This window comes from Fundulus heteroclitus, chromosome 16, assembly GCF_011125445.2.
Source record: "Fundulus heteroclitus isolate FHET01 chromosome 16, MU-UCD_Fhet_4.1, whole genome shotgun sequence".
Classification (NCBI taxonomy): Eukaryota; Metazoa; Chordata; class Actinopteri; order Cyprinodontiformes; family Fundulidae; genus Fundulus; species Fundulus heteroclitus.
In genome coordinates this window covers 21,165,936-21,190,688 of record NC_046376.1, presented here as the reverse complement: position 1 = coordinate 21,190,688, position 24,753 = coordinate 21,165,936, and the positions used below count along the sequence as shown (strand labels likewise).

At 39.8% G+C, this 24,753-nt stretch overlaps 2 protein-coding genes across 2 annotated transcripts in view; both read left to right on the top strand.

The window, feature by feature from the left end:
• Positions 1-4,676, top strand: part of mosmoa (modulator of smoothened a) — a 66,192-nt gene extending 61,516 nt beyond the window's left edge. The window contains exons 3-4 of the transcript XR_004932949.1: positions 2,860-3,309; positions 4,058-4,676. The gene's annotated coding sequence lies outside the window, so the exon portion shown is untranslated. The remainder of the gene's footprint in view (positions 1-2,859; positions 3,310-4,057) is intronic.
• A 9,435-nt stretch (positions 4,677-14,111) lies between these two features.
• On the top strand, positions 14,112-22,838 carry LOC118566472 (putative short-chain dehydrogenase/reductase family 42E member 2). The gene is made up of 12 exons (XM_036148717.1): positions 14,112-14,274; positions 14,586-15,030; positions 16,082-16,177; positions 18,864-18,921; positions 19,128-19,246; positions 19,332-19,407; positions 20,283-20,365; positions 21,692-21,829; positions 21,936-22,001; positions 22,143-22,206; positions 22,292-22,365; positions 22,643-22,838. The coding sequence occupies exons 2-12, from the start codon at positions 14,587-14,589 to the stop codon at positions 22,646-22,648; spliced, it is 1,224 nt and encodes a 407-aa protein (XP_036004610.1). The 5' UTR covers positions 14,112-14,274; position 14,586; the 3' UTR covers positions 22,649-22,838.
• Positions 22,839-24,753: the final 1,915 nt, after the last annotated feature.

The window sequence follows — 24,753 nt, the reverse complement described above, 5'->3', positions numbered from 1 at the left end:
AGGGCTGAGAGTCGCCTAGCCACACTGCAAAAACAGAACTTAAAATAAGTAAAATGTTCTTAAAATATGTGTATTTGTCCTTGATTTGAGCAGGTAAATAAGATGATTTGCCAATGGAACAAGATTTTTTTTACCTTAAAATAGGAACAATTCATCTCCATCATCTTATTTCAAGTGCAGGATGTCTAATTATCTTATATTAGGGGTCAACATACTCATTCCATTGGCAAATAATCTTATTTTCCTGCTCAAATCAAGGACAAATACACTAACTTTAAGAACATTTTACTTATTTTTAGATCTGTTTTTGCAGTGCAAATATTAATCACCTGCGAGCCTATGACCTCAGCGACAGCAGGGCTGCAGAACCACCTGTCAAAGTTTGCCATCATGTGAACGTCTGTGCTGCTTTTTAGCCAAATTCTGCAGTTTTATGAAACATTTTTATTTCTTAAAATTAACTGAGAGGAAAAAAAGTACCCTGCTGGTCAGATTCTTTGCTTCTCAGCTTTTAGTCTAAAGGGAAACTGTCTCTTAGGGAAAATGTCAGTCTGCTCTTCAAGCAGGATGTTTTTTTTTCTCTCTCTCCCTTTATTCATCTGTCCTTGAAGTCACCTAGCCATTATCTTCATCGTCCCCTGCCTCCAATTCTGTCCTCTCAGGAATTATGTAAAAGTCTGCCACCAATTTAATTTCCATCCTCTGAATCTCTAGGTTTAAGAAAAAAGGAGACATGTTGAAAATAGATGTTGGACTCTAAGTCCTCCCACTCTTTTAAATCGTGCCGCAGTCAGAAAGAAACCACGAAGAGCAGAAACGCAACGAAGCTTTTGTGTTTTAACCACAGAACGCTGTCGTGTGCAGAGGGCCTAAATTCGACTCCAGCAGTCTTCCTGTCCGAACACATTCTCCACAGGTTTTCTCCTGGAGGAAAAGCAACACTTGCACACCGCCCTGAAGACACCATCCTGACAGTGAAACACAGCGATGGCAGCATCATGTTGTCGGGGTGCTTTTCCCTTCACCAGACGATGGATGGAGCCAGTGCAAAGCTACCTAGAGGCCATCAGACCGGTTTAGTTGTGGCCTTATATTATGTGGACAGGTGTCTGTATTGCTCCAAAAAGAGTTTTAATTCATCTTTAAAGTTCAGGACATCTCAACAACTGTTTATTTTCTACTGGGTGATCTTTTTTTTTGATCTGAAGACCAGTTGAGTTCACTGTCTGCGACAATGAATCTCTATTTGAAATACTTACAAAACTGACTTTGAAATTCTTACTCTAGTTAAAGTAAATGTAACCTGGTTGCTAAACACTGCTGCTCTCGGCCCGTTCTGGCTTGGCTGTTTTCTGGAAAACTCCTCGGTTTCAAGAAGAAGGAGGCTATCTGAAGACGTCCACGAGCTTTCTGCCCACTGTAAGACGCTCACTAGATAGTAAAGCAGATGCTGCTAGAGCGTGGTTATTGTTTTTTTGACCATTAGTCAACCAAAGCTGAGGTCATTTTAAGCAGGCGTGATCAATAGTGATTAATAATGTCAAATAAGATCAAATAAAATGTGTTAAATTAAAAACTGTTCTTGCCCTGCGGTCAAAACAACAATCTTTTAAAGATCTTACCTATTATCACATTTGAACCAAGGTTCAACAGCCTATCTCTCATTACTTTTTCTCTTGCTGTAAGGTTGAGTGACAGTCTAGTGGGTAGGAAATTGTGCTTTCCTCCTTGAGGTTCCAGGTTTGACTCCCACAGACTGCCACCCTGGGTCTCTGAGCAAGATCCTAAGCCCCAGAGTGCTCCCTAAGGGATGAGTCCCCAAACCTTTTAGCCTGCAAGCCCCGATATAACAGTGCCATAGAGAGACGAGCCTCTTTTGTGCAAAAATTTAGGAGAACTTTCACAAAAAAAACACATTATTCCGCCTGTGTTAAATAAGGACTGTTCAGCATGTTGTAAAGTTATATTTTCATGTTAATTTTACAAATAAGAAAGCATCAGCATGAAATTATCTTTAGTATCAGGACTTTCAAATGATTGTGGAAACAATTGCGTTACTTTATTCTCAGTATTGTTATTGTTATTGTTATTTCAGCTTGTACTCCTAATCTTATGACTTTATTCTCATACTTTAGACACACAAAAAATTGTATGATGGCAATCGTAAATTAAGGAAATTAATTATTGGCTATGGAAGAGTAAATTTCCACACACAAAAAAAATCTCAGAAACTTTAAGATGCTCCCTGATGCTGAAAAAAACTGTAAATATTCAAGAAGAAACATAATTTTTCACAGTTAAAGACATATATTTGCTATATAGTTTTCATATAGCAAATATATGAAAAAAATATATATTGAAGTCACCTAGCCCTAAAATATATGATTGGGGCAGGGGTTCCACTTTGGGAACCCCTTGCCCTAAGGGATGGGTTAAATGCAAAAGACAAATTTCACTGGAATACTTGTTGCAATAACAAATTATTATTATTATTATCTTCATCTAAAAGCTGCGGTTGATACTTTTTGCATCTGTTTTCCTACAAACCTCATACAAACTTTCCCACTGTTTCATTTCAGTGATGATGTTGATCAAGCTTGTAAAAAGTGAATCACTTTAAGGATGAGTTTGCAACACGTTTAAGCAAACGTCTCCTATTTAGTTTTTTTTTTTTTATGATGTGGTCAGGTTGAAAGTGTGGGAACAGCTTGACACGTACTGCAGTTTGTGCACATTGCTCCCCTTTGTTCACCTTGAGTTACAATAAGAAGCAGGCGGGCGGGACAGCTGGAAAATGAGATCCGGTTTCACTAACAAGTGCCGCTGCTGGCTGACTGTAATTTCCTTCTCTGTGTTTAGGTCTGAGTGAGGGTCAACGAGGATCACTTCCTCCTTCCTGTCTGTCCTCGCTCCTCTCCCATCTCATTTATTCAGCTGCTCGGAGAGTCCGCACCTTTGTCCCCCTCTGCTTTAAGCTCTTGGATCAAAACAGGGAACAGTATGAATTATCACAAAATCAAAGCTAAAGCCCCTCCCTCGCGTGTCACAGCTCTATTTTGTCTGTATATCAGAGCCGTTTTAAACCAGGCTGGAACAGCCAATGGGGAGCCACGGACGCCTTTCTCACAGTTTCTGCCAGAGCCAACCTCAGGGTCAAAGTTTTAGTCGTTTGTCTGATTTTCCTTTCCCACCGCCAACTATTCAATGAGCTGCCTTGAACTTTGCTGCAGACACAATCAGTTTCCCTCGGGACCCATCAGACCACAGGTGTCAAACTCAAGGCCCGCAGGCCAAATCCGGCCCGTCAAGGTAAATTATCCGGCCATCAAGAGCCAAAAAAAAAAAAGCATATCATGTCATAAAGTAGAGGCATATATCCTTTTAAAGTGTATAAAGTGGCTAAAACTGTGCCTCCTGTAAGTGTAACTCACTCCAATATCAACTTTTTTTTGCAGATAAACTGTATAAACTGGGCCTAAGGTTGCTACTTTTATGTTAGTGTGCATTTTCTATACTTCTATCTGAACTGGAATGAAATTATGAAATGAAAAGTATCGTCTATACACGTGCAACCGGCCCTTTTCATGACCTCGTGACGCCAAAGTGGCCCCATATAGAAATGAGTTTGACACTCCTGCATCAGACCAACCCGTCATGACTTTTTAATCGTACATCGCCACTGATCACATCTCGTAGTCTTTGTAAAAAAAAATTATTTCCCCTGCCTCCAAATAAACAGAGTCAGAAATCTGACTCGTTAAAGGTGTCAAAGCTGATCTCACATACCATTAAATAAAATGAGTCTGCCCCCCCCCCCCCCCCAAAAAAAAAAAAACATCCATTTGTCTTATTTAACTCCTGATTTATTTATTTATTTATTTTAAATGCTGCTTTGGAGCTTTTCTAATATACTTGTACCTCCACTGTTTTCCCGTCTGAACTGAGACTGAGCTAAAACTGCTGATTAGAGGCAGAAAACACAGCTTATGACCTTAATATATATATTAAAAAAACAATAACTGGGTACTTAAGTTTGAATTTATTTTTCAGCTTTCAGATGTGAGGAACCACTGTCCTACTGGAACACACAGTCGTGTCCGGTTCTCCACCATCTGACCCAAACCGACGACCTCCGATGAAAGGAAATTGGTTGGGATGTTCATGAATAACTCAGGAAATGCCGAGGCTGGAGCTCCAGAATGACTGTCCACAGGAAACCCGTTTTACATTGACCAAAGGTGAAAAGCCTTCTCCAAAATGGACATCTGTAAGATTGAAGAAAGTATGCTGCCTGCCGCATGGGGGGGGGGGGGGCTAAATGCCTTCTGGAGAAAGATTAAGCTGTTTGGCCACAATGACAAGAAGACTGCATGGAGATGCACCTAATTGTGAAGCACGGTGGTGGCAGCATCATGCCGAGGATCAGTTTTACCACCAGAGGTACGGATGCATTGATCAAAGTGGCCTCCTAATTCCTCACATTCACCGGGAATCCACAAATTCAAATGTTCCTTCAGCACAACGATCCAAACCTGCATCATCAAAACTGGTTTCTGGGATGAATAAAGCGGGTTTATGCTGTGCTTCTAAAATGGCTCCAACCTCAACCCTATTTAAAATTTCTGGACTTTGCTCAACGCAGACTCCATTGTGAGAAACTAGTCATTTTGAGTTGAACTCTACCAAGTCTGCCTAGAATAGTTATCCTGCAAGAATTGAGCCAGAACCTTTTGGATTGCTCCAAAAACATCTGATTTAGCTGCAACGGATATAAAAGAAATTCAAACCAAATATTACTGAGAGTGTATGCATATATTTGAGCTTGTAAGTAATTTAGTGCACCTAGCTCAATTAAACAAAAGTTTTTTTGCTCTTTAATTTCTCCACCCTAATAACATTTCAAATAAATATTGAAAATCCCCAAAATAAAATGACATCTTTGCCCACGGGTTGCTTGTAAAGTATAACAGTTTTCATAAAGTTGATCATAGGAAGCAAGTTTAACTTTTTTTTTTTTGTCTTCTATACTTTCAGGATCTCTTTTTTTCCCCCTCATCACCTTTCACTGATAAGCTGCACTGCTGCACTTTTCCGCTGACAGGTTAGGTTTGAACATTAAATCAAGAGGAAAAAGGATGAATCCTCTTCGGGGAAACTTTCCAGCTTGTGGCTCTTTCATCCAGCCTGAATGTGTCTTTACTGAGACGCTGCTTGGTTGGGATACTCTGACTGACCGTGACAGCTCTTTGTTGCCACTTCTGCTGCCAAAAACCTGCTTTCTCAGAAAATATCATCTCATCTGCGGCAAATTCCCACTGCAAGATTTCCCAGAGTTTTGTCACTGTTCATAGTCTGGCTTGTACTTTTCAGCTGGATCATGATGTCCTTATTATGAAAGTGGGTTTCAATCAGGAGCACAATGCCATGGTGACTTTTTTGCCTGTCACAGCAAAGGCTGCTCAACATTTCCTCCATTATTCAGGATTGCAGGCACTGATCAGATCATTCTAGCTTTGTGAACAAAGACTGACAGAAAAAGACACGAAATACATTTAATATTAGCGACTATTTGTGCATGTCAGAAAAAGCTGTTTGGCGCTCTCTGCTGGTTAAAATAATCTGTGACAACGCTGTGGATGAAGGATCACATTTATTTATTAACTTATTTATTAATACTACTACTACTACTAATAATAATAATAATAATGATAAATACCAATATAAATACACATTATTATTATTATGATGAACGAAACAAATAAATACCATTATTATTAATAAAATAAATACATATAAAAGTAATCAATATATACCAATGAAATCAATAACATGTAAATAACTGTACCTTTTTAAGCTACCTTTTATATTTTTCTATTATGCTGTGTGTGTTTTAATTTATATTACTGGATACTATTATTATATTATCTCTTTATTTTAATACAATATTTCACAAAGGTAATTTTTACATGACCTTTGTGAAAAATACAATTGATTTCACGGTAATTCCAATATATATATATATATATATATATATATATATATATATATATATATATATATATATATATATATATATATATATATATATATATATATTTATGTGTGTGTGTATGTTAATCAGAAATATAGTGTAAGTCTGATCTGTTGTGTGCTGCAAAATTAGTTTAGCCTGTTATTTTTACAGTTGCTATGTCTGTGACAGTTTTGTATTGATTTGCTGTGTTACAAAAACTTGAGTTGTAGTAGTTGTAGTTTTCAAGTAAACATGCTTGTTGCACCAGTTTGGCATTCCCATCAATTACACAAGTAGAGCAGCACTTAAAGTGATTAAATCCCCCACTGCTAATTAGATTTATTGGTGAATTGGAAATCAAACTTACAAGCTAGGTTTAGATATTTAAATAAAACAAAGATTACAAGAACTTTATTCAAATGCAACAGTTAATCTTACGGCCAGGGTCTGCTGCAGTCCACAAATGATTCGATCTCCTGCACAGAAATCTTAAATCAGGTCTGGTCTCGGGCACACCCAGTAAAACCAATCAATGCTTTCATGAGCTACATCAGGGGAGGTTGAGCTAAGACTTGCAAAGTGGATCTCCAGGAACATTTAGGGCCTTTATTCCATTTTGCATATCCGTTTGTGCAAGGGACGGGTCTCTTCCCTGAACATCTCGGCCAGTTCTCATGACACAAGGTACAGCTAGTGACCGAGGTGCTTGAGATGCTTAACGAGAAATGGACAGTGGCTGCACAATCTGGGCATGGTGCAAAGAGGAAGCCAACACCGGGCCGTCACCAGATTCCTGTAGAGGCAGGTGATCAGAAACCCTTGTCTGAGGAAGACCCGTGAGAAGCCTTGATGGCAGCGGCCACTGCACTGCCGTAGATTAAGGAACTCACTCATCACTGAACTCCAAGGCCTACAACCCCACTCACCTGAAAGGACAAGGACAAAGGTTTTACCTTTGAATCAGCGGGAATGTCGGACGGAGGAAAAGACATCTGCTTAGAAGAACACTACACCTTCACTGATGAAGCATGGTGGTGGCTCTAGTGGTTCTAGACCACAATGTCCATCTGACTTCCTTCCATCGAGCTTACAGGAAACACTCACATCAAGCATTTCTAAAGACATTTTTGATTCAATAAAAAAAATACAATGTTTTTTTTTTTTCCTTTTATTGACACTTTTAGTTCTGCTTTAGTTTCCATTTTGGACCGTGGTCTTCCGCCTTTGATCACCTGATGACTTAATCTGTTTCAGCTTAAAACCATTTAAATAAATGTCCTCTTCTGTTTTTAAAGCTCTCGCTCCCGTTTCTACTTTGTTTCGTTTTGAAGCTTAACTCACAACCTGGTCACAATCGGGCAGTGTGAAAAACAAATCCATATCATTTTATTTCCCTCAGTTTCAACATTTTGAGAGGAGTTATACCTTGATATCCGTAGGCCCCCCCCTCCATCAGCTGAGGCTAACACTTATGAGCTCAACTATTGATGGTAAAATGCAAAGATTTCTGTTAAACTGACATAAGCAACATTGAATTCATATTTTTTTATTGATCTTTCTTGCTCTGCACCTCCACTGTTATGCATTTATTGATTTAAAGAGGTCCCTATACATCTCTTATGCCCTCTTTGGTTTTACCCTCTCCTCCCTTTGCTTGGATTTAATATTTATCACTCCTTGGGAGCTCCGGCTGTACCTGAGCTCTGCTCCCAGCGTGTGGGTCAGCCGGGGTGAGGGCTCCCTGCTGACTGTGAATCACTCCTGAGCAGAACATCTAATGAGGGGAGTAACCGAACTCCCCCTCTGTCACACCGAGTGCTGAAATAACAAATGAGCAGCAGCAGACAGGCAGCACAGACCTGCTTCAGCTGCGATGCTCAAAATGAAAGGTACACGGTGGTTTGGTTGTGTCAAAAAAGGTATTATCCTTCTCACACGGGGTATATAAATGTCAGTAAATCCCAAAATACTGCGAAATACCATGTTTTAAACCGATTCTTTTAGAAAAGACACAGAGGAGCACAGCCCAAGATGTGGGTTCTGTGTTTTTAAAACATGTGACCAGTGTTGTATAGTAACGAAGTAAAAATACTTCACTACTGTACTTAAGTATATTTTGGAGTACTTTATACTTTTCTCGAGTATAATTTTTTTTAATAACTTTTACTTTTACTTCACTATATTTCTGAACTTAATTGCATACTTTTACTCCAATACATTTTCAATGTTTGGTTTAGTTACTCGTTACAAAAAGAGAGAGAGAGAGACTCACGCAAGTGTTTTGACCCCACCTACTGATTGACTGCGACAAAGTCGGGACTTGCCTGGTCTTGTTCATCACCACCAACAGGTTAACAAGCTGGTTCAGTAGTAAAGCAGGTTAAATTAACCTTGTGGTATGGGTAAAGCATCTGATAGCAGAGCCAGGAGTCCTAATTTTCTTAACTAAATGATACCTGCAGGTGTATCTATTAGCAGGTTTACCACTTTACCACTTCCTGTAGGTTAACTAGACCTGGTTTATCACTTAACCATGTTCTTAGTATACACTCCCTGGTCTAAATTTTACCTGCACTTGGTTGTGTACAATTTTAAAGTGTATAGCACTGACCTTACTTAAAGAAGGAAAACTGAAAGCTTACAAAAAGGTTGTATTTTCTATCTAAACTTGGTCTAAATTTCTCCTGCACTTGGTTGTTTATATTATTTTAAATGAATTTGACTTTCAAAGTTTACAAAAATCTAAAAAATGTCATTCAAACTGCATTTGCTTTGTTTTACTTTTTACTTATACTTTTTATTACATTACTTGAGTACATCTATTTTTACAGTAATTTTCATACTTAAGTACAAGACATTTCAGATACTTTAAGACTTTTACTCAAGTAACATTTCAGTCAGTGACTTGGACTTTTACCAAAGTCATATTTTGGAGAGGTACTTATAGTTTTACTTGACTCAGAGATTCTAGTACTTTATACAACACTGCATGTGACAATCAGAAACTTTAACAAATCTCATTGGGATTTATGCGACAGACCAACACAGAGGAGGTTAGAGCCCAGTTGTAAAGTCAAAACAACATAAACCGCACTGAGCCTTTTTTTGTTTAGCCCCGTTTTTTCCCTTTTTACCCCTAAATAAAAGCCAGTGCAACCAGTCATTCCAAAAAGAGTAAAAAACAAAGCAACTGGACTTGTTTTCCGTAGTTTGAAGACGTTTCACTTCCTATCCAGGAAGGTTTCTCAATTCAAAAAGTCTGGAGTAATGTGGAGCATCAAGCTTTATACTACTGCCCAACAAAGGCCTTGCAATGGCTTAGATATTGAGATATTGAGACATTGAGAAAGCTTCCTGGATAGGAAGCGAAACGTCTTCAAACTACGGAAAACAAGTCCAGTTGCTTTGTTTTTTACTCTTTTTGGAATGACCATGACCTGGATGACTGAGAATCTTCACCAGCACGGTGCAACCAGTCGCCTTCAAAAGTCACCTAATTCACAAAGAGAGTCCACTGGTGAGCAGTTTTATCTCCGTAGGAATCCTGCTGTTCCGCGAAGGCCTCAAATGTTTGTCAGAGAACATCGATGAACAAACAGCGTCAGGAAGACGGAGGAACACAGCAGACAGGTCAGGGGTGGATCTGTGTTTAAAGCAGGGTCACGGTGTAAAACAGTGTTCCTCTCTCTGAACATCTCAAAGAACTCCAGACATGCATTTGTATTCGTTAGTTAGTTAATTCGCTGTATATATCCACCTTTCACTGCCAGCACAGCTGCAACTTTAAGCGGCGGAGCATCTGAGAACACTAGTTTTCAAGTCACATATTCTCATTTGGGTTTAGATGTACCTCTAATTCATGACTATGCTTGGATCCGAACCATTTTATCGTAGCTCTGTATGCTTAGCGCTGTAGTTCTGCTGGACAGGGAACCTCCGCCCCTGACACAAAGCTGCTGGATTTATGCAGACAATCAATTACAACCACATGATTGACTGCTGAACCGTATTTTAGTTTAAGGTTATTAAGGTAAAGGGGACCAGACGCTACTGCATGACACACTTTTCAGTTTTTTTATTTATTGGAAAAAAATTAGGAGGGAATATGATTTTCCTATCACTCCACAGTAACTGATGTCTTTGTGTTAATATTTTTGTAAAGTGAATCTCTTTCAAGCAGACCCAGATCAAGCAGACGACTCTCCCTGTGGCTCTACGGTTCCCCAGGAGTGAATGCTGCTTGTCGGGACTTTGATGCAATCAACTTGTTCCCTTATAGGAAGTTTTTTACCAATCTGTATAATATGATCAAATTTGACTTTGTAAAGTGCCTTGAGATGACATGTTTCATGAATTGGTGCTACATAAATAAAATTGAATTGAACTGAATTGAATCTAAGAGAAAGGTTTTGCAAAGGGGACAGAATGCATCTGTGTCACCATGTGATTGATCGTGGAAAACTATACGAGCATGCCACTAAAGCATTGCCAAAAATCTAACTGGACATTGCATCAGTAATTAACAAGGGCCAACCAGTAAAAGAGTTTATAGCAATATAAGTTTTATCTTAGCTGTATTAGATCTCCAAACTGCTTCCGATTTTTTGACAATTTTGCTGCTTTAAGCTTTTTCCGCTCCTCCCTTTAATTACTCGCAGCCTATTCAGCCGTCAGCTCAGGATCAGCTGCTTGTCGGCTGCCGGCTAAATAAAACATGAAGCCTCTATTTCTGCTGTCTCTTAAAAACACTGAGCTGAGGAAGTGGCCGGCGGCTGCTGGCTTGGCCTTGGTCGAGTTACTTGTCGTCCCAAAGATAACCTCTTTATTTTGTTGTCTTATGTTTTTCTTCACATTTTATCACTGTTCCTACTATTTTTTTGTCTTAACTGTCATCATGCTCCTCTGCGGATAGTGGAGGCAGAGTTACGTAAAGACGTTTGGCTAAATGATACGACGGATGATGGTCTGCTATCTTCTGAGCACAGATCCATCTTGAACTGAAGAAAATGAGATAACAGATGCAAAATGTATCTCAGTTTTTATCTAGACGTTTGTATCGTAATAACAAAATCATATGTACGAAAGGTGTTCAGCTTTTTATCCAAAACTACTCAGTTAAAATAATTAGACCCGTCATTTACTTTTATGAGTAAAAAGAGACTGAAATCCCAGTTTAGGCTTAAAGTTGTTTTTGTTTTTAAAAAGCTTTTCTTTGCTTGGCACTTTTTTTTTGTTCAAATATGAATGGACATCCTAGAACATCTAGAATAGACGTCATATTAATATAACCACAAGCACTTTAATCTTTAATTTGTCCTAATTTTTTTCTGCTCTTTTAGGTACTCTTGGTAATCACATTGCATCACAAACATATGAACACTTTTTCACATTTTGTCACATAGTAACCCCAAATTTCAATGTATTCTATTGTATTATTTTTTTTGCAATAGACTATAAATTCTGGATTATTGTGACGTTGGTACAAAATCATACAGGGTATTTAAACCTTTCCAGACCTATTGTTCTGACTTTCTGTGGTCATGAAATCCTTTGAGTGCCTGGTGCTGAAGCGTCTGAAAGACATCACAGGCCCCCCTGCTGGACCCCCTGCAGCAGAGGACGCTGTCAACCTGGGTCTACGCCTCATCCTGCGTCACCTCGACCAACCAGGGGCATACGCCAGGATCCTGCTTGTAGACGTCAGCTCAGCTAAAATGAGCCGACACAGAGACAGTTTTCACCTCCAGGCTTTGTCTCTGCTGAACACCTTCCAGTCAGGATAGCACGAAACAATAAGGATACTTGCACTAACTCACCCAGCTTTTGATCCCTTGCATGAATATATGTAGAGATACAGGTTATAAATAATAAAAACCTCTTGTAGTCCTGAAACATGATTTTTGTTATAGATTGTAGTGGCTGTTTTTCTTGTCTGCGTGTATTTTTCACAATGCAGGCGTTGGAATCCAAAGTCAAATCCCTTGTTTGTACCCACAAACTTGGCAAACAAAGTTTATTCTGACTGTGATTGTGATGTGAAGGACATTTGTACACTGCAAAAACAGAACTAAAAATAAGTAAAAATTTCTTTAAATGAGTGCATTTGTACTTGATTTGAGCATGTAAATAAGATGGTTTGCCAATGGAATAAGATTTTTCCACTTAAAATAGGAACAATTCAATTCCATCATCTTATTTCAAGTGCAGGGTGTCTAATTATCTTATTTTAGGGGTAAAGATACTCATTCCATTGACAGATAGTCTATAATATTTACTGGCTCAAATCAAGGACAAATAGACTAACTTTAAGAACATTTTACTTGTTTTTAGATCAATTTTTGCAGTGTATTTAGTCCCATGAATCAATGATTTGTTGCACCACCTTTTGCTGCTGTTTCCACCTCAGGTCATCTGGCATTTGCCTCAATCTGGTTTCCCATCTGGAGACCGCAAATGTGCCAATTTCTTTCTGAAGAACATGCGTGACAGCCCAGACAGATTAGTTGGTGATGTTGCCTTTAGGGTCATGTGTAGTTTTAGCCTTTCCCACGGCCAAAAAATGTGTTTGTTGTCTCATCTGATTGCTCTTTTATATGATTGCTGTGTCCCCTACTTTACTTGTAGAAAATTCCCTCCGCTTTCATCCAGCATTTGCCAAATTTTGCCACTTTTATACTGAGACCAGATTTGTGGTTCTGCTGGCAGATTCTCCCACCTGAGCTGTGGGTCTTTCCAGCTCCTCCGCAGTTACCACAGGCCTCACTGTTTTTAATTAACGCTCTTCTTGCCTCTGTCATTGTCCGTTTGGGTGGACCTCCATGTAGCTTTGTAATAGAGATTGGCCGACACTGGTGTTTTAAGGCTGATACTGATTGCTCTGAAATCAGTCTAACCGATACCTGACATGTGCTGCCGATTTTTTTGGCGCCGATTCATGAGGCCGATATTGTTTTTTCTTGCTCCATTTACATCATAAAAATTACAATGATGGCACATGGTGCAAAAGGTTTCAAAACTTGATTTTAAACCAGCTAATATAAGGAATCAGCTTCAGACCGCAGTTTGAAAGGTATTCAGATAAAAACATGCATAACGACTCTTATGGCAGCACTTCTCTAGTTTAATGGGGAGAAGGAGAAGAAAAAACTAGGGCTGGATGATATAGAAATTAAGGCATATTGATAAAACAGAAATCATATTGATGGATATCAACAATTATCCACAAATTCAAATAATTTTAAATGCAGCCATGACCATTTTATGCTGTTGCTTGACACTGAATTAGAACTCAACCCTTTATTCAACCAACTTTTTACCAAAACTGCAAGTTCTTTGAAAAGAACATGCTTGCTGTTTGTTATGTGCCAAAATGCAAGTTTGAACTCTTAATACAACGTCTTTGAAGTTGCATTAATAAGATGTTTTTTTTTGTCACTTTGTTGTTAGTCAAGTCTTTATGACTTTATGAGATGGAGGGGAGCTTTTCTGTTTGGTCATTTCACCTTTACACACTTTCACACTTGGTAAAGTAACAAAGGGTTTCTAAATTTAAAACATGAAAAAGCTCAGTGAGGTTTTTGTAACTGTAATAATAATGATAAAAACAATAGCGTTAGCCACTAATCTAAAGCATTACATCAGCTGTGTGGACCCACTACTGCAAGTATCTTTTTTTTTTTATCGGCCCCTGAGATATCGGGGGAACAATTCTGGTAAAACGTAAATGCTGTAAAGAGACGGTGTGGGTCAAGGTGACTGATTCCCACACATCTTTTTATCTGTCATTCCGGCTGGTCTCTGTTTCTCAGAAGATAAAAAAAAAAAGTTATCAGATTCAGGAAGTTTGACATCAAGTCTCGTTTTATTTTTCAGTTTTACCAAGGTCTTTAAGAAGAGAGAAGGGACCTTTAATTGGACTGTATAAAAAGTTTCACCTTCAACCCCAGTTTGACAAAGTCTGTGATGAGTTAACAGAGAAATGACTGCAATTTTCAAGCAAGCAAAAGCACATTCTGTCATGGAACAATCATAAAATGTCTAAATACATAACATACTATTCACACATTGAACTACGGTATCATATAAAGGAGGAGGCGATTCCCGCTGCACGCTTCATCCAGACATTACGGAGGGAGATCCTCCCAAAGCTGGCCCAAGGGTGGAGCTTTGGGAGGGCCCACGCATGCGGCAGAGCTGGAATTTCTTCATAAGGCAGCTGGCAGGAACAGGTACCAATGTAAGGCGAGGAGGAGCTCTGTAAGGTGAGTCAATTCATGAAGAAAAAAAATCCCAGCAGCATCGTAAAACAATTTTATTTTTATTTATTTAAAGGACGAGTCAGTGCTAAATGTAATATGCCTTTTTGTATATACTTTAAAATGAATGCCGTACAAGGCACCTAATAACAATTTTTGTGCAGTTTAAACTCGTCACATTGGGCTCACAGTGGGAGATGCCAAAGTTTGTAAAACATCAGGCTCAACTTCTGTGAACATATAAACTAATAGGGACATGCATGATTGATAAATAAGACGGAGATTTAGCAAAAACCGCCTGTTTCTCTCTCCACCAGGATGTCCATGGACCTGTACAGCCCCAACATGGGTGAGAATGGGGCCTCCATGTGCCAGATGAAGCAGCTACCCTGCCACGGCGTGCCGCTCCTTCGCCTGCAGGCTGGTGGGCACCACGCACACAGCCACTCAAACCTCCCTCACAAGCCGTGCTTGAGCGACCCATCGCTGGTGGCGGCCTCTGGGACAACCCCTGCCCTCCGGCAGAGGGTCAGCGGTGCCACGGCAGGAACCTGCAACAGCCCCAGCTGTGCAGCTTGGAGACATGGACAGGTGGGAACAGCAGCCTGGGACGGCCAGAAGGGGAAGGTGCTGGTGACAGGTGGAGCGGGATATTTTGGCTTCAGGCTGGGGAAGGAGCTGGCCAGCGAGGGGATGACCGTGATCCTCCTGGATGTGAACAAGCCTCCCTGGGACATTCCTGAGGGAGCGATCTTCTTCCAGGTAATCCTCAAGGGTAAAGAAACCCTTGTCCTGCTTTTCCTGTAGCTCTGCCTTTTTTTCCTGCTACTTTTCCACTGATGAAAATATCCTGCAGTCACTGTGGTGATGTGTTGATAAAATAAGAGTTATTGGCACTAATTGAGTGAGTTTTCCTGCTGTGGATCAATAAAGGATGTTTCTATTCTATTTAAATTGTAATTAATGAGCTATACTGAAGACATAAGACAGATTTTTTTGTGTTTCAGGTTTAGCGTTTCTTATGACCTATCGCCACATAATATCATGAATAGGATTCATTAACCTCAAGCTAAATTCTACTTTATATTAAATATAAAGTTCTATAATATAAAATGATAACAATCACTCTATATTAAATATAACATTATGTTAAATAAAAGTCCACTTTTCTTTTACTTGTAATTTTTAATATATTTGTTAATTATTTTAAATTTTTGCAAAATGCATTGAATTGTCATTTTCATATTGTCTAATAATGTTGTGATTTATGAAATTATTTATAATAGATTAGCACATTTATTATTACTATTATTATTATCATCTGTGTTATTATTAGTTAAATTATGGTTTATTCCATTTCATTTTATTTATTCACTTATTTGCTTGAAAGAATTATTTTTTCTAGAATTAAAAATCAATCAATTAATAGATTAATTAATATTTTATTTGGACTTGGTTCCTAATATTTGCTCTCTTGCAGTAAAAGCCTGAGCAAACAGAGCCACTCGTACAGCTCTGGTTAGCAGTGTAATTGAGCTCTAGCTCTGCCGTACATACGTGCGTCAGGTCAGTGTGCTGGAAACAGACGCAGGTGAGCGATCTGTTTCAGAGCACCAGCTGCCGACTGGGTCACAGAGAGTGGACACCTGAGTCAGGTTTCACCCAGTTGGCGGCTTTGCCTTGGTCATTTTATTTTACTTTTGAGTAGCTTTGCTGTCGCTTTTGGTTGTTTTCACAGCTTCACAATAGTTTATTGTTTTCTTGCTTTGTCTGACCAGTTGGAAAAAATAAATTGTTTCACTGTCTCCCGCAGAGCGACATTCGGACCTATTCCTCCCTCCATAAAGTGTGTGAAGGCGTGGACTGCATTTTCCACACAGCATCTTATGGCATGTCTGGGCCAGAGCAGGTGATCTTCCTTCTCACCGTCTAAATAAGAGCGAGAGTTAGCCTCGGTGAACGTACCTGAAAGGTACGGCAGCCAGACAAGCCTCTAAACTGTTAACACGTTATCCTCGCAACCGAGAAGTCCTCCGACCTGAACGACAAGGTTTTTTGTCACTGTGGCTGTCCCAGTGGATTAGTCATAAAACAACTCCAACAATAGAGTCGCCTACCCGAGTCAAACCTGTGGGAGTTATTAGTTGTAGTCCCGATGTGGTAATGATTAAAAGGCTGATTTTTGTTTCAAAACCTAAGAGGAAATGTGGATGAGAACGTTTCCTTGTGACAAAGAAAGCACCGTTGTTCCTGTAAAGTATGTTGTCTGAATTCCTCTTGGTGGCGTGCCGAGTGTCAAACATGACTTGAGATGCTTTGGTGAACACGTGCGTTCATTCCTTACTGGAAAGCTATCTCTCTGTGACTGAACTCACATGCTAAAGTATTCACATGCCTGCAACCTTTTTCATTTTTTCAGATGTGACAAACCAACGTAAAGGTTTCCAGAATCAGCAATGGAAAGGAAATTGAGCCACGGTTTTGAACAACTGTTGTGAATAGAAATATGAAAAAGTAGGCATTTGTACTTAGCCCCTTGAATCTGATACCCCCAAATAAAGTCCAGTGCAGGCGCTTGCTTTAAGACGTCACTTAATTGGTAAATAGAGCCTACCAGTGTGTAATTCCATCTGTGTATAAATCCAGCTACTCTCTGAAGGCTTCGAAGGTTTACCAGCAGACATAAGGTGAATTTTAAAAACTCTGGAGGGGCTGCAGAGAGCAAACGCTCTGGTGGAAGAATTTGTTGATAGGAGAAATGTTAGTCACGCACTCTACAAATCTGGTCCTTATGCAAGAGCTGCAACTGACGTTATTGAAATAAATCTGTACAAAGTCCCGGCTGCAGTTTTCCACGAGCCATGTAGAAGAAATAGCAAACAAGTGAAAGAAGGTGCCCTGACCAGATCATAGGCAAACTTTATGTTTTTGGCTTAAGTAGAAAATGCTATGGAAGAATAAAACTAGCACTACACGTCACCGTGGACACACCATCCCCTCTGGGAAAGACAGTAGTGGCAAAATAATGCTGTGGGGTCGAGCGGGTGGAAGGTGACTGGAGGCAACTACAGAGCAATCCTGAGGGGAAAGTCTGTTAGAGACTGCAGAGGGCAGAGGATCAAGGCATATCTACATGGTAGCATGGCCCAGTCAAAGTCCTAATCTAAATTCAATTAAGAATCTGTGACAATCAAGAATCTTTGAGCTGTTTTCAAAAGAAATAATAGTGCACATTTTAAATCTGATTTACAATGCTGGAGGAGACATAAACGCCAAATGCTTGCCGCGGTACTTGCAGAAGGGGTTGATTCTCTCAGGGGTGCTGAGTGTAAATGTATGCCACACCTTTCAAAGAAAATGTTAAAAACCATGCATCCTTTTTCTTCAGTTTCACAGTTATATGTGCAACTCTGTTTTGGTTTATCATACAACATCCCCAAAAGATTAACTGACGTTTATAGTTGTGTAATGTGGGAAAAATATGGAAAGGTTTAAGGGCTATGAATACTTTTGCAAGCAACTAAGTCTACTTAGCTGAAATTCATTTGAAATTTGAAAATACTTCTGAGAAACAAAGATTTGCTAACAAATGACACCTCCAGTTTTGCACAATGTTCTTAAATTCATTAAAATTGCAGCAGAATTGTTAAACCATTTCTCTTCTGTTAAATCCTTTTATAAGGAAACATGCAATGTCAAACAATCCAACCACAACAATCTTTCTGCAATAGAAAGACAGACATTTATTTTGAATACATACCAGTGTCCCCTGTGTAAACCTAAGGGTCACTAAAGGTCCCACAGCAGCACTTCAATCAGATTGAGATCTATACTTAGATTGGACCACAATTCTTCTCTTTTTTAGCCACTTTTTTGCAGATTTGTGCTGTGTTTGAGGTATTTTTCCTGCGATCTGATGAATTACCCCAGATTTGACTATAATACTGTAATTTATTTAACAGGAATTCATGCTCAACTCAATGACCACAAGGTCCCAAAGCCCAGGGACTGTAAACCAAGCCCAAACCGTCATTCAGTCCATTCCCGTGGTTGAAATCCTGAATTTTGCAAACATGTTATTCTTTTTTACAGCCAGGAAGTGCAACTTTTCAAACTTTGCCAGGGCGCCATATTTTCCTGCTGTACAAACTTTCAACAAATCCAAATTGTCATTTTTTCAAGATGTAGTTCATAGGTTATTTTTTTACGATCAACTTTTGTGCAACGGCATTGTGACTTGCGAAAGAAGATTGGCTAAAATGTTTCCCACCTTTGAATTACCTTTCTAGTCAAATAAAAAAAGACTTCAGTAAGTCTGGAAGTGACTTGCTTATGTCTTTCCTTCTTGGCATTGGGTTAACACTCACCTGTATGTAAACTATTATTTCTGCTCTGATGGTGATCTGTTAATAAAGTGCATCAATTTGCAGCTTTTGGTTGCCACATTCCCTGTGAAATCCTACAGAAGTAGCAAGAGTACACCTAGTTTCTCCACATGCAGCTTCCTTTAGGAGACACAGTGAGCAAGTTTAGCAGACCGTAATATGTGATCTCGTTAAGTGACATCATTTCTCTCTTGTTTTTCTGAAACCCAGCTCAGGAAGGAGCAGGTGGAGTCAGTCAACGTCGGAGGAACCAAGAATGTCATAAAGGGTGAGAAATCGTCTTCGAATAACCGGTGCTGCATACAATTTAGTGTCAGGTATGAAATTTGTGATCAGACACAGTGTTTCCTGGAACTTCTGCCTGCGTAGCTCAGCGTCATTTCACTCTGTGACGTTTAAAGAAGTGTACTTCACCAGCTGTTATTCATCCAAAGGGTATAACTCTGTTCTGTGGCGTGATCACTTTTATTTCAGTGTGTATAGAGAGAGGCATCCCCAGGCTGGTGTACACCAGCACCATCAACGTGGTGTTCGCTGGCAAACCGATCGTGGATGGAGACGAGGCTTCGGTGCCATATTTGCCTGGCGATTTGGTGAGCAGCGGTGCGACACGTCTCGATCCGTGCACATGTTGCGCGTTTTGCGAACACACCGTAATGAATCCGTGTTGTGTTCCAGCACATTGACCACTACTCCAGAACTAAAGCGGTGGCGGAGCGGATGGTCCTCTCGGCCAACGGATCCTCCGTGAAAGGTGCGAAAAAGATCAGTGAGAGTAGGACCAGACGGAGCACAGATTTATAGGAAAAAGCTTGCGCCTAAAGGAGAATGTAATCAATCTTGTTTGGTCAGAGGTGCAGACAGAGGTGTGCAATTCAATACACGGTGCACTGAAGCGGTCACTCGATGCCGATCTCTAAGGCTTTTCCGGCCTGCGTGTACAAGTGTTTATCTTTTTGTCATCTTAAAACCTCAAATTCTTATGTTTCGTACTGGGGTTTTAGATGTTAGACCCACGCAAAGCGGCGCCTAATCATTGAAGGGGAAGGAAAAATGGGCAAAGCGGGTCGTGTATTTGTATTCAGAGTACTTTTTGCAATGAGCTGGGCTGGATGTGCACGTTATGGAGTCTCTTATTCCATTCCTCTGTGTAACCCAGCAGACGACGAGCGATCATTATCCCATACATTTAATTAAGCATAAAGCACGCAGGTGTCACGTTATATACCGCAGGTTAATGTGCATGTATCTGCTATCAGAGGAAGTTTTTTCCGTTGGTATAAAGTCACCTCAGCAGCAGGAGGGGCGTAACAGAGCACATTTACATTTTAGTCTCCTCGTAGCTTCTCTACTCTTTTGCTTTCATGCTGTTATGTTGCCCTTGGACAAGTCATATTATTTGACTTTCAGATTGGGACCTTGCATAAAAACATGCCGTGACCCTAAGCATTGCTTTTTTTTCTTTCTGTACTATTTGCATGTAGCTCAGCGATCCTTCATTAAAGTGCAGTCAAACGATCGAGCGTAACTCTTTGTTGGCATACTGCATTACATTAGACAAATAAGTTTGGTTTGGTTTTGACCCTAATAGAAAAACTATCACATTCATTTCTGCACTTGTTTCAAAAGGCGGAGGGACACTGCAGACCTGCGTCCTGCGTCCCTGTGGCATCTACGGACCAGAGGAGAGGAGACATCTCCACAGAGTGATGGTGAGCAAACAGCAGTGTGTTTTCTGCCATCACTGAGAGCCTCTCTGGCAGCACGCCGGTTTGAAGTCTCCATTATTGATGAGGCTCTCCAGGCATCCGGTTACGTTGCCTCTTCTTCCAGCTTTTTCCCCTCCATGGCAGCAGTCTGAACAGTTTGGGGAGGTTTTGATGTAGTATTTAGCCAAGAAGCCTAAGTCTGCATTTTCTGCAGGTATCCTACAGCTTTCAGCAACTACAACTGCAAAAAGCCTGGCCAATAATGTTGACGTAACAATTAGCTTTTCTTTTATTTGAGTAGGTTTCGATCAACTTTCTAGGAGTAGAAATTGACACTTCAGCAAATAATTTACATTCTAATTAAGAAAATCAATCACATTCTTAATTAATTTAATCACAATAATAATAGTCACCCCACCACTCGCCCATTGACAGCTGGAGATAGGCACCAGCACCCCTCACGACCCCACAAGGGATAGACGTGTTAGAAAATGGATGGATGGACAATAATAATAGTAGTAATGATAATATTTATTTTAACATAATGATGTAAGACAACTATTTACTTTATTAAAATGTCAAAGGCAAGTTTATGTGTATAGCACACTTCAGAACAAGGACAATGCAAAGTGCTTTGGATGATTCAAACATAGGAAAATAAAAACAGAATAAAAGCAAGTTGGAATAAAATGTAGAAAAATATAAACTAAAATAAAGCATAGGAAAATAGGTACCACAAGCAAATATTAATGATTTTAAAAACAGTTGGACTACAAACGTAAACTAACTAGAACAGTCAAAGACAATCTACCCAGAAATTCATGATTGGTTAGCATTTGTCCAAAGTTATTTTATAGTTTAGAATGCGTGTTCATACATTTATTATAGAATATTCACATACAATGTTTTGAATAATTATGCACCCCGAAAAATGCAGTTCGGAACGTAAGGAGTAAAACCATATATAGTTATGCAATAGAAGTGCTATTTTCTTTTTACTTCACTTTACAAGTATCAGAATTATACCCATAATAAGATGTCTAGAAGTGGAAATCTGTTATTTTCACAAAAGAAAAAAAGGAGAGGGCGTGGTTCTCCTGTCTCCAATGAGAATGCATTTTATGCCTTTTAGATACCTTTAAATAAAATCATCCATAGATCTGAGTACTTGACTTTTTTTACTTTTTAAAATTACGTTGTCCTGAATTAAACGTTGGAAGGCTTGTAACTTCCTACATTAGATAATTTTGTTAATAAAGCGATGCAGAAGAAGATTAATTTCATAGACAACTGACCTGTAAACTGCCTGCTTCTCGTTCTTTGTGTCAGATGAACGTGGAGCGGCGCCTGTTCAGCTTCAGGTTCGGAGACCCAGCAGCCAAGATGAATTGGGTCCATGTGGATAACCTGGTCCTGGCCCACAAGCTGGCAGCTGAGGCTCTCACAAAGAAGAAAAGCTGCGTCGCTGTGAGTAGAAAAGCCACAAGACCAGAAATGTGTTGATCTCTGCCACATCTTAAGCATAATCTAGATTTATTTGTCCCTCCCACCACCACCTTTTTGTTTTTTGCAGAGCGGGCAGGCATATTTCATCAATGATGGCATTTCTGTCAATCTCTTTGAGTGGCTGACACCTTTGGTGAGTCTAAACCTGTAGATAGTTTGTATCTAATTCCACGTGAACCTAAAGACTTGGAATAACATTTCACACTTATATGCAGTTTAATCGGAAAGCGTTTAGTCTAAAGTGTTTTTAAATCGTCCCTCTCTCTCTTTGCAGTTTGAAAAACTGGGCTACAGCAGACCCTCAATAAATCTGCCGGTTTCACTCGTCTATACAGCAGGTAGCTCACCAGTCCTTCTCTTTTCAAAGATATTTTATTTAATATGAAGATTTACCGCTGACTCTTTAATTTCCCTCTATTCCAGCTATTCTGGTGGAGTATTTACACGTGATTCTGAGACCGGTGATCAAAGTGCCTCTTCTCTTTACCAGGAGTGAGGTAATCCTTCTTTTCTCTGTCTCTTTAAAACTCCCATCAGGGGTCTTATTTGCTCTGTGAAAAGTCAGACAGAAACAAAAGCTGTTCATTTGGTCCCTGATAGGAAACACCTTAACACAAAAATGTAATTCAGAAATGAAAGCGTGGATGTCTCAGTCTTTTAAAAAAAAGAAAAATTTAACACTCCTATCTAAAGATCGCAAGTTAAGTGTCTCACTTCCTAGACATAGCAAAGCATTTTTTTTTTCACCTGGAAGTGATTTCTTTCCTCCCACAGGAGTAATATTTCCTGTTTGGTGATATCTAAGGAGATGACATTCCAGTGTGGCTGACACAGCAGAAATGCTTGTAAGGCTACATTTTTTTATATTCTTTTTCTGGGTTTTGTGGCACTTTTGGCTCATTTTTACACAGTAGGCTGACAAAAAAGTTTTTTTTTTTTTGAGAGAAAGGGGAAGACATGCAGCAAAGGACTCAAGGCCTCATCATCGTGCTCACATCCCCTGCGCCATCGTGGCACGCCCGTTAGGCTACATTTAAACAATCAGGGGATATAGCAGAAATGGTGTCTTTCGCTATCGGAGATACAAAGCTTTTACTTAGAGACAGCTGTTATGTGAACTTGGTTCTCAGTCATTAAGCCTCCAGAGGGAAGAATGACGCCAAAATCTGGTTTGAACAAATGAAACAGGTACGCTGACGACTGATGTCACAGTCTTTAGAGGTCTGGATCAAAGTGTGTTCTTGTGAAAAAAAATAGTCTGGACCTAAATCCTTGTAACAATGTTCAGAGATGCTTTTTCTATCCAGTCTATCTGAGCTTGAGTCATGTTGCATGAAGAATGGGCGAAACCCTCAGCCTCTAGATGAGCATAGCAGCTGAGTCTCCGACAGAAAGAGGCCTCGGTGTCTCAGTAGGTCTGCAGTCGATCCATAGTCGTTCCATCTTTAGAAATGTTTCTAGAGAGCACACCTTGACCGGTTCAACAGATCCCCCAGGCTGAGACACTGATCTTTGCAGCTACTTTGGGCCTCTAAGCTGCTTCTCTCGTAACGTTCTCCTGGCCTGGCTTTTTCAGGTGAGGACGGGCAGCCATGCTTTTAGGTAATCTCGCCATTTTCAGATGATGGGCCGTGTTGTTCAAAGCTCAGGATGCTGTCCGATAGCAAGGCTTTAAACCTGTCTACAGCTTTCTTCCTGACATATTTGCTGTGCTCCTTTGTCTTCATGACCCTGTTTGTTCTAATAAACCTATGAGGCCTTCGCAGAGCAGCTGGATTTGTACTGAGATTAAAATTACACACAGTTATTTATCTATTTACTAATCACAGTGAAATCACTGTGAAAGGCAAAGTTAACCCTCTTCAGATTTTCATTCATAAAATAAGATCAAAACCACATATCACTTGCCATCCGATTCAAAGTTACGCAATACTTTTTGTTGGTCCTACAGATAAAATCCGAATAAATGCATTGCAGTTTGTTGTTGTGATGCGACATACAATGTGGAAAGGGTGTGAATACTTTTGCGGAGCATTCTATTGTCTCACCTTATTTCACTTTAAGAATTTATTCATATTTTATGTTTTACCTATTTCCTAGGAGTAGTGACGCATTTAAGTCTGTTATTTTATTGGGTCTTCTTTGTGCAAAACCATCCACCTTGAACCTTCAGACAGAAGCACTGGAGTAAACACACTGACAGTTCTTAGCTTAGGTCCTTGCAGCAAGATGCTACATAGCTTCCATGACTCTGTTGTGGAGAGGGTCTCATCTCTTCTGCCATCATCTTAGGGTCTCAGCATCAGAGCCACTGACTTACAAAAGCTCAACAAGCTAATAAAGGGTTAAGGAATTAATGAAGTGTTTTTTGAATTGATTAATAAGAAAAGTCACTGAGATGAGAGTCTGAGCTGAAGAGTTCAGAAATAGCACAGACTTCCATTGCCTGATTGAAAGTATGAATCTGGAGACCTGGTATCAAGCTGTTGAATGAGTGGATTATTCTTTAAATCACACATCTGGTATATTTGAGTAAGGTTAGTTGATCCAATATGCTTTTGCTTTGAAGCAGCCTCAGGAGGCCTCTGTAGCGAGTCCTGAGGAGTCTTGGTCGCAGCCCTGTCAGATCCTCATGAATGTGTCATGAAGCCGAAACCAAAGCTGAGCGGTGTGGACCTTCACCCGGAGCTAATTCTGTCAGACAGCTGCTGCACGCCACTCGGATCGATGATTGCCCCTGTGAAAAAACATAAACCACAGTGGGGTCAGAGCAGGAAGTTCTGACATACTGTTACAGGAAGTTACATCAGTGGAGAGCGGCTGTTGCCATGGGCCATGCAGGAGTTTTTCTTTTTTCTTTTTTGGTTTTTGTATGTCTTTAATCA

What these genes read in the sequence shown, in the direction of transcription:
- LOC118566472 (XM_036148717.1), top strand. Translation starts at nt 14,587, where the DNA reads ATGTCCATGGACCTGTACAGCCCCAACATGGGTGAGAATGGGGCCTCC. An exon ending in CAACGGATCCTCCGTGAAAG is followed by an intron (nt 19,408 to 20,282) that starts GTGCGAAAAAGA and finishes TTGTTTCAAAAG; the next exon opens with GCGGAGGGACACTGCAGACC. An exon ending in GACATCTCCACAGAGTGATG is followed by an intron (nt 20,366 to 21,691) that starts GTGAGCAAACAG and finishes TCTTTGTGTCAG; the next exon opens with ATGAACGTGGAGCGGCGCCT.